Source organism: Leptinotarsa decemlineata, unplaced genomic scaffold (genome assembly GCF_025532065.1).
Source record: "Leptinotarsa decemlineata unplaced genomic scaffold, Ldec_3_MD MMD2_P_RNA_scaffold_5, whole genome shotgun sequence".
NCBI lineage: Eukaryota > Metazoa > Arthropoda > Insecta > Coleoptera > Chrysomelidae > Leptinotarsa > Leptinotarsa decemlineata.
In genome coordinates, this window is record NW_027412532.1 from 11,326,705 (window position 1) to 11,336,708 (window position 10,004).

The window sequence follows — 10,004 nt, forward strand, 5'->3', positions numbered from 1 at the left end:
AGTTTGGCCTGTATATATGGCGGGGCAATCACCACATTCTAGTCGGTATATACCAGATATATACCACTGGAAAATGATGAATTTGTTAAAATCTAGGAAAATAAATAAGTCAAAAAAAATTCCAATTTTATTATCCTCAACTAACAACTCGATCTAAACAATAGTCCTCTCTTGAACCTATAGCCCAGTTCCCAAAAACAACATTTTGTCAAAATTTTTGTTATGTTTATCGATATACAGCTATTATTTGAGGTTATCCTAGGTATAGACAATGTAGGTATCAAATTATTTATGCAAGGTAGGCAATGTAGGTACTAATACTCAAATTTTAATGTAAACTAGTTAGTTTTCAAAATGGTTTAATGACCGAAACTAGTCAACAAATATAAAACTATCATGGAAAGTAGACAAAAGTGTGTTTTTATAGTGTATCCTCAGTGAACATGAATTTCCACAAAATAAACAAGTCGACAATCAAAGAAGATATTGTTGGTCATAATACTCATTGTACAGTCTCACTGGAAATACCCACAACGAACTTATGTAATATATTGATCTACCCCGGTAAACGGATCTGTGGAAGAGAGAGTGTCCTCTTATTTACATTTATTTTATCAGTTTCTTCACTTTCTTCATTCATGAGTCAGCCTTCCAACCAAATCATCCGTTTTAAAGTGTGCCATGAGCGCAATGACGATTACTCTCTTGTTATTTTATTGGTTTTTTTCGAACTGTAACTGTGACACAGAAAGTGTGCGGAGAAAAGAAAAAAACGATGTGGAGCAAAACGAGGGTATCTGGTGGCCGTTATTGGAAGACTGGGCAATTTCGGGAAACTACAGGTGAGTTTTTTGTGATATTATGCGGGATGGTAGTTTTCCTAACGAGAATGACCGGTATATATTTAAGATAATATACTATGTAATCAATGTTAAAATCCGCATTTACTTGAAACCTTAATTTATAACTTACTGAACCCATTTCAGTTTATATTTTCAAAAGAGAAAATAAGTATATAGTCACGATTTTCACCTCGTTCAATTGGGAAAGACTTGGAGTAGAACGCGTGGTACTGAATTAAATTTTATTACGTATTAATTATTTAGATATCCTAGGTTTCACTCACTTAGAATATTAAGGACAATACAATTAGGTAAGACCAAAATAAGTTTGTTAAATTTTATTGTTAGATACAAAACCAAAATTATTCCCACACGGGAACTTTTCTATAATTCGTCTGTAAGTACGTTAAAGTGACAAAAAGAAAAGTCGAATGACCTAAAGAAATATATAGTTGAAAAAACGTCAAAACATGAGTGTGAAATATTTACGTAGGAGTGGGTAGGGCATAAAAAGTAAGTTCAAAAACTGAAGCCTGCATGTCCACTGAAAAGTTATGGTCTAAAGGCGGTTTTCCACCAAACGGACTCGCCTGCGACTAGTTTCATTTTCAAAATCAGAAACAAAAACTTGTTTTTGTTTCGAAAACAAACTCGAATTCCACAAACGGACAAAAACTAGTCTGAGTAGCGTGTTTTGTTGTGAAATGTTTTCTGTCGTTTCCACTAAACGAACATTTTCATCGTGCTCTAAACAATGTTTTATAATGGCCTGCGAATTTTTTAAAATCGAATCTTTGGAGCGAAAGCCAAAAAAATCTGATGATGAGATCATTGTTGAGAAGACAAAGAGATTATGAAACGGATAAAATTTTGACAGATTTGATGAATGATGACATAGCAAAGAATGGAGAAAGGGATCATCGAAATTTATACCCACCTCAGATTAACACTTTAAATAAAGTAATAATGTCACATAAGTCACACAACAAAACAAAATAGTAAACCGAATAGTTGCTTATTGTTGTCGTCGACCGTTTCCATATAGCGAACTCTGTTTACAAAAACACAGACAAAACACCGACACCTATCTGTTATCTGAAATTGTAAGGTATATACAAACCATTCAATATTTATCGAATATTAAATAAACAACATACACGTATTATATATAAATTATTTTTAATACTCACATATCCATTGTGATGTACAGAGGATAGCCGTGGTCGTACGCCACTATGTCCTAATAGTCCAAAGGACTGTAAGGAGAAAGTGACATAATTTTGGCAAACAGCATTAATGTTCATACAGATTTAGATTCAGACCCTACTTACCTTCTACTTCAAAGTGAACCCTGTATCGAGGTTGTTTTTACCCTGGAGTTGGATGCCACTCCTCCTCTGGGGTAAAAAATGTTACATTAAAAAAAAAGTCGGGGAATGGATAGATTGAATATTTCCAAGAAATTTTCGTTCTATAATTTGTTTTTCCTAAAAGTAAATATTTTTCGATATACTTCGCGAGTGAAAGTGCAATTTTTCAACCAATAAACCCACGTGTTTATAGTTCCAATACATATAGAGTAATTAGCTTGTTAAAGGTTTGTCCTTATACGACAAACGCCAAAACTGAAGAAACCAAAAAACAATGCATTTTTCGGGAAAAACTCATAGATCTTTTTTTGAGGTACTCGAAAAAACCTTTTCTATTTGTCATAAAAGTAATTTTCATCGAAAGTGAGTAAGTTATGACAAAAGTTATTGGTCCCTATTTTTTGCGACGATAAAAAAATGTGGAAATCGTCTCCTAATTAGCACTCCATAAATATTAATTACAACTTTATATCATGAAAGGCAAAACTGGAACCTTTGGTGTAGAATGAATCCAAAACAAGCCCTTTTCTCGGAGTGCGTTTCACTAACAAAGTTGGCGTCTTCAGGCAGTGGCGTAGCGGTGGGGGGGTCTGGACCTTGCCTATAAACATTAAATTATCATACCATTATTGGTTTGTTTTTTCCAGAAGTGGAAATAGGAGATTAGTGCTGTAACTTAGAACATTATTTTGTTGAAATCATTTATGTATTGTTAAACGTTATGAATATATTTTAACTGTTGCTCTAGACTGTTGTATCTCTAGCTTAACTCATGTTTTTGAAAAAAGAGTTTGAAACTATGGACAAACTATAACACTATATTTATGTTTAGTTGTATGGAACACAATTACTTTGCTTCATCATAAAAAATTAAAATATTGAAAAATCATGAATTTTTAAAAGATTTCTTTGAAATATGAAGCTTCTTCGATTATGAAGTTAGTTCAAAATCCTCTATTTAGTAACCTGTTTTTCAAAAATTTACCCGGGGAATACCCCCAGACCCCTATGGTTTTGGACGCCCTCCCGAACGAAGTTCCTGGCTACGCTACTGTCTTCAGACGATGAGGAAAACAGTTTTGTGGGAAAAGTAATTGGGGAACGTTCTTGTTTTGACCCACTTTACAGTTATAATATGCTCTAGAAGTTTGACCGGTTTGAAGTGTATTTGAATGTGTTTTACCGATGCTCCAGTTTTATTAGTTTTTGTTTAATTCGAAGTAAAACTTTTAGGCCATATTCGAAGATCAAAAATGGAGTGAACTGTGAAGTGGTAATGATTATTTTCAGTTGGGGTGGTAATTATGGGGTGATTTTCACATTTTTTGTGGCCGGAAAACATAGGAAGCAACCCTATTTTCGCCCTAAGACGCTCAGATTTATTGCTAGGAACTTAAAAAAAGGAAAGTTTTTCAGGTTCTCTCCTGAAAAGTGCATTTTCTTGTGATTACTTCACTTCTAAAATTTGAATTTTGGCATATACGAATAAACCTGCAACGAGCTATCACTACGTTCTATTGGGTTTACAAACTTCACAAATCCACCATTCTTCTGGTTTTGTCAAATGTACATTCCTATTTAGAATGACTTTATTGATAAAATAGGGACTTAAATTTTAAGTTATTCACGAAAACAGTGGGTTTGATGGTTGAAAATTGACAATTTCACTCTCGAGTAAGATGAAAAATATTGACCTTCAGGAAAAGAAAAAACTCACATTTTTTGTATAAAGTTGGATAAATAGGAAGCCAACACATTTATTTCCCTATAATATTTTTCCATTTTTAGCGTGTTATTTTTCACAAGTTGAATTTTTGAACTTACTTTTTATTAGAATTATTTTGGAACTATAATTTCGTAATGGCGTATTTGCAGAGCCGCTTTGAATTTTTTGTTTACCTAGGTTTAATTTTTTCACTTTGTATCTACCTAGGTAATACTCGTATAGCAAACCTACACATAGGTTTATTTCGAAACCAAAAAGACTTCTTAAATTTTCCAATTCCTCAAAACATCGGGATTTATAAAGGATTCTCAGAACTTAGTTAATGATAATAAATAATAATAATAGTTCATTAACATATCTATTATACAGTAACTCTCAAATGACGAATTCTTGGAACTCTGTTAATAATAATGAATATTATTGATAGTTCATTAAATAATTATAAAAAAAGTAACTCTCAAATTGTTTCTTACAAATGAAAAACATTTTTGTTATAAATTTGTCACAAAATTGAACTCCTAATTAGGAATTCTGCATCATCTCAAACCTAAATAACATACTTATTAAAAAAAACTTTCATCATATAGGCAGAATCAGCAAATAGCAGTCGATCTAAGAGTAAATACTAATTTTCCAAACACAAATATGTCATTTGGAAAAGTTGTTGTGACAACAAAACTTTTAATAAAAGCACTTCAGGAGTTAAAAGGCTGTAAATTCATATTCTAATAACTAATGTCAATCTGAACAATTTTCCTAAATACTATAGCAAATTAAATAATTAACTGTTTCAAATAAGTTTATTTCCAACAATATTTCACTATCACAAACTAATTTATTTACAACACTTACTAACGCCTAATTTATTTCCACTATTTGAATTCCTCTTTTAACTGCTCGATTCACTTTCTGAACTACACTGCCCTCTTGGAACGAGAAGCCGGCCTTATGTATTGGTATAACCTTTATATATAGACTAACCACAATAGTATAACGATCGTTCTAAAATTCTATAGTCGTTTCGGTATCAACTAGAGTTTAATCGGCGGTTGCCGACTGCATTCCTTTTGCGGTGATATCATGTGTTTGTTCTCTGGCCGACATACCGATCAGGGCCGACATATCGATCTGTGTTTGGAAATATAAGGGTAGTTTACTCTTGCACCAATACTGCTTTTTGGTTCCCCCTATATGATTAAACGATGTTTTTCAAATTAGATATGTGTTATCTAAGTTTGAGACTTTTTTCAAAGAGTAAAAGTTTCTGACGAATCGATAGTAAACAGTTTGAGCCAAATTTATTCACAAAAATAAATAAAAATTTTGTGAATCCTAGAAGGTCATGCATTCATTCATTTTCGAGTGAATTATGTCGATATAAAAACTTTTCCCATATCGATTGCTAATTTTTTAGTTTTTCCTATCTGGAAAGGTTTATTCCAACAGGGCACAGGAACAGGTACTGTGTGTGACGCATTTTGAAAAATAAATGATTTCATGTTATGCATGGGGGTCTACTGGCGGTACTACCTACTTTTAAATTTCAGTTGTTGATGGTGACCAATAAAAAGAATGGAAATAATGAAGTTTGCAATTCCTTCCTTCTATAACAAATTCTCAAAAGGTGTTGATGTAGTCAATTTGTTCGCTTTCTTTCGAAATCTAGGACTATTCCTAATAAATTTCTGTTTTTTTTTAACTATGTCTATTCAACAATTAATTGTGTATTCAGGTCACAATTATCATTAGTGAACCATAATTATTTCTTTGTGTAGGCAAGGACGCATCATGATGATACCCATATCACCCAATTCTTACGTGGCAGATGATAGAACCGACAATTATACGAGGGGCACCAAACTTGTACCTAGTACACCTGGAAAAATAGTTTCAACTGGCAATACGGTACCAAATAAAATACCACCAGGCCGACAAGTTTCAGAAACTGACCTTTATCTGCTAGGAGCTATAGAAAAATTGGTTTACAAGGTGGACTTCATGGAGAAGAGACTGAGGAGAGTCGAGGAAATGCTGTATTATACAATGGCTGGCAATAGAATTGATACCGGTAAGAAACTCATCGAAATAATGGTGATTTCGGAATGAAAAAATTAAAGAATCATTTAAACATTGCTGAATCTGGAATTTAGTAAAACTTCTCTGATGGTAGCAAAAGTTGTTAGGTACCTAATTAGGCATGCTATGTTTCACGAATAGATATGATAATTTGATACAGTCACTTTATATCATCCACGATTTATATCTTTACCTATAGATTGTTGAAAATTTTTCAGAACCTTGTAGAGAAAATTTTACAAGAGTTGGATCAAACTGTTATCACGTGCACAGTGCTACAGGCAGGGAATACGACTGGAAAGTAGCCAGTAAACACTGTAAAAAACTTGGAGGGTTTCTAGCTGAAATGGAAACCATTGAAGAGAACCAGGATCTGATTACTTACATACAAAGCAATCAACATTTGAGAGGTGAGTTCTAAGATAGTAACTAATGTTTCTTACTGTTTTTTGGGTAAATAACCTTCCACAATCTGGAAAATAAACAAAGCTATGTTAATAAAGAAGCCAGTCTATTAATATTGTAAATGTGGAAATGGATAAATGTATGTATGAATGTTTGTGGCTCTTTCACGCCTAAACGACTGAACGTATTTAGATGAAACTTCACGTAAATACAGATTATACATCAAAATAACATGTAGGCTACAATTTATAAACTTGTTTTTCTGTAGTCGCTCCTGATGGAGAGTCTGCTTGATGTCCTCGACAGAAGAAAAGTAGATCTGCAAACTTGTGCAGATGACCTTGTCATCTTGGCAAGGTCCACATCGGGAAGGGTAGCCTGTAATATCCTCCAAAACACGTTGGACGTTGTTCACAGTTGGTGCCTGAAGGAGCAGATGTCTGTCAATCCCAGCAAAACTGTGATAATCCCCTTCACCAGGAGGAGAAAATTGGATGATCTAACGCCACTTTCCCTCAATAGTGAGGTCATTCCGTTTGGAACCGAGGTGAAATATCTTGGCATTGTCCTTGATAAAAAACTCACCTGAAACGCTCACTTGGAAAAAGTTTTACACAAAGCCAGACTGTGCCTATGGACATGTTGAAAGATTTCTGGTGAAACTTGGGGTTTAGGTCCCAAACAAATCCATTGGATTTATGTGGTAATTGTCAGATTAATGATCACTTATGGTGCAATTGCCAGGTGGACGAAGGCTTTACAATAAATGACTCAGGCGAAGCTCTCTGGCCTATAGAGACAGGCTTGTCTGGCCATCAGTGGTGCCCTCAGTACCACACCGTCAGCAGCTATGGAGATCCTTCTAGATCTACCTCCTCTCCACATTTTTCTGGAGAGAAAGGCTAGATGGACTGCATATAGACTTGTGCACATTGCCAATTGCACAAATCAATTTAATGCAGAGTACAACAGACTGTTGGTTGATACTGGAAGTCACAGCTTTCTGGAAATGACCACTGACGATGCGCGGGGGTAGAAGGGCGGTTTAAGCAATGAAGCGCTATCGCCGAGAACACAGTCCGAACGCGGGCTGACGCGTGAAGGTAGACGTTGTTGACAGTTGTGTTAATTTTGCGAATATCTTAATAAGCTTAGTGCAGTTGGCATATTTTTTCAGTTACTGTATTTTTGAAGTGAAAATATAAATTTGTTTAAAATGGTCTGTCACGAAACCTAATGTGACAAACCAAATTGTACGCAGGCGAAGCCACAAATGTGTTGTGGAGTAACTGACTGAATAGTTAGAAGTTTTTCAAGGGTGGGTGTAGTTGTAAAAATCAACATATTTATGCAACCCATGTATATGAATTAGTTTTTCAAATCTCGCCAACACCAAACCGTTATTTTTAACACCTCGTTTGTTTCAATCACCAAGTGATCATCTTCAAAAGGAAGATTAAACTAAAATCTATATACAATGTTGTCCTTATTCATACCTCTGCTAGGTTTGGTGTTGGAATAAAACTATTGTTGTACTATTTATATTCTTCATAAAAAACAAAAATAATTTTTATTGTTGGTCGAATCACTTACCAATTTTTATAGGTAGAATGTTTATTACTTACTAGTATTTTGGGTGCACACGCCAAATAATTGAATCCTTCAGGCAATTTTATTATACCTTGAAAATGTCGTAGGAATCAAATTACTCGTCGATAATGCAACTTTCTGTAGACAAAGGAATAGTTACAACAATGTTAACTGTCCATATCTGTTCAAATCTAACATACGCAGTCAACGTATAATCCTTGACGGTTGTAGATATTTCTATAGAATTATGTTACGCCACAAAGCGTAACAAAGAATAAATTTAATCTATTATCCTTTCAAAACCGAAGAACCTGGTACTTTATAATTTTTATTTATAAACTAGTGAATAATCTGATTGACTGTCCCGAATCAATTTTAGAAATGAACTGACTTTTTATCTACCAAATTCTAGAACAAACATATTACTCAAGTCACCAGTTGTTGCAATGAGCAAACTTTACAATCAACTCTGTGAAAATCTCGACATTTATTATGAACCTATTGGTCAAGTTAAGAACCACGTCAAGAAACTTTTACACTCTAGTCAAAATACATGAGCCCAAATTGAAAGTTATTCTACCATGTGAGCTTATTACTACTACCTACTGTATTACTGCTGAATTATGTTTTTTTTTGTAATACACCTGAACTGTTTTTACTTGTTAGCTCGATATCTGACTTAAGTTTTTTTTTTTCAATGACTCTCTTAGCTTGCTGCACACAAGTGTTCCACCTAATTTTTGCTTAACTCTCCTAAATGTTTACTTTATTTTGTTTTTTGTTTACTCGCTTCAGGTGTTTCTAGTTGATAAATTAGTATTGTATTCATATATATGTGTATGTATGTATGTATATATGTATGTGTATTGTGTGTATATAGCCACATATAAACTGTAACATGCTTGTTAATAATAATAATATGTCTTGTTATTGGGATTTATTCCTGTTTAGACATTGAACAATTTTTTTTTGTTATTCGTTGGTATGTTTCGTTGATGAATACTGTCAGTTTATTGTTGTTTTACTAATTTGATTTATTATTACACCATAACATATATATTTTGATCGGAGTTACAAACCATCAGGTACATATATCAAAAAATCACCTAGGTTCCTAATTTTTATTTCAAATAGTCAGACTATACTTGAGCCAAAAAAATCTCCTGCATTTGTGTGATGGTGCTCTGAAATCAATTAACTTAGCAATTCATCCGACTCAATAGTGTACACGCACAACTATTTTTAATTTCATTTTCATTCATTTAGCGCATGCCTTGTTTCCTAGAATTATTATTTTGAATAAGTAGGTACTTAGTAAATTCGGCGCCCAACGTGGGGCCTACTAATTCACTTGTCTACTTAAGTTTAAAAAACTATAGTTTTATAGGAAAAGGGAGTTGATATAGATATCCACACCTTTTCACGTTTGATTCTACTAACTGACCCTACTTCATCCCACGCAAATCCTAATTATACCAGTGTTTTCTGTTCTCAAACGTGACAAATTTGTACAAATGTTAACACAATTTTCAGGAAAAGACTTCTGGGTGGGTGGTCTGAATCCAGGTTTGTTATGGATATGGAGCAATAGTGCCCGTCCTGTAGCAGCCCCAGGCTCCCAACACAATAAGGAAAACCCATCAGCAGCCATTTACGGTGAAGGGCGGTGTTTGCGAGTTGCTTACAACCCCGCCCTACGTTCTTATGCATACAGAGGAACAGATTGCTCAGTCAGATACAACTTCATTTGTGAAGCTTCTCAAACCACATCGAGTAATGAGGTGAAAAGACTGGGGAGGGAAAGAAGAATTTTAAATGATGAGTTGTGAACGTTCAGCACCAAATTTTAGTGTTATAAGTTGATAGTATTTTTTATATTAGGGAAGATGAATGTTATTGACCTATGTAAATATATATTTTATTTATTATTATAATATACTATTAATGCTATGTTTTCTTGGCCGTTTCCTTTCAATTGATAGTTGTTCTTCGGCA

The 10,004-nt window shown here is 33.9% G+C and overlaps 1 protein-coding gene across 1 annotated transcript; it reads left to right on the forward strand.

The window, feature by feature from the left end:
- The first annotated feature begins 613 nt into the window (after positions 1-613).
- Positions 614-9,963, forward strand: LOC111506784 (uncharacterized). The gene is made up of 4 exons (XM_023161989.2): positions 614-842; positions 5,714-6,006; positions 6,233-6,424; positions 9,543-9,963. Exons 1-4 carry the CDS (start codon positions 682-684, stop codon positions 9,836-9,838), a joined length of 942 nt encoding a protein of 313 aa, XP_023017757.2. The 5' UTR covers positions 614-681; the 3' UTR covers positions 9,839-9,963.
- The last annotated feature ends 41 nt before the right edge of the window (positions 9,964-10,004 follow it).

Coding starts and splice junctions, on each gene's coding strand:
- LOC111506784 (XM_023161989.2), top strand. CDS start 682: ATGAGCGCAATGACGATTACTCTCTTGTTATTTTATTGGTTTTTTTCG. Junction 843..5,713: donor GCAATTTCGGGAAACTACAG/GTGAGTTTTTTG, acceptor TTCTTTGTGTAG/GCAAGGACGCATCATGATGA. Junction 6,425..9,542: donor AAGCAATCAACATTTGAGAG/GTGAGTTCTAAG, acceptor CACAATTTTCAG/GAAAAGACTTCTGGGTGGGT.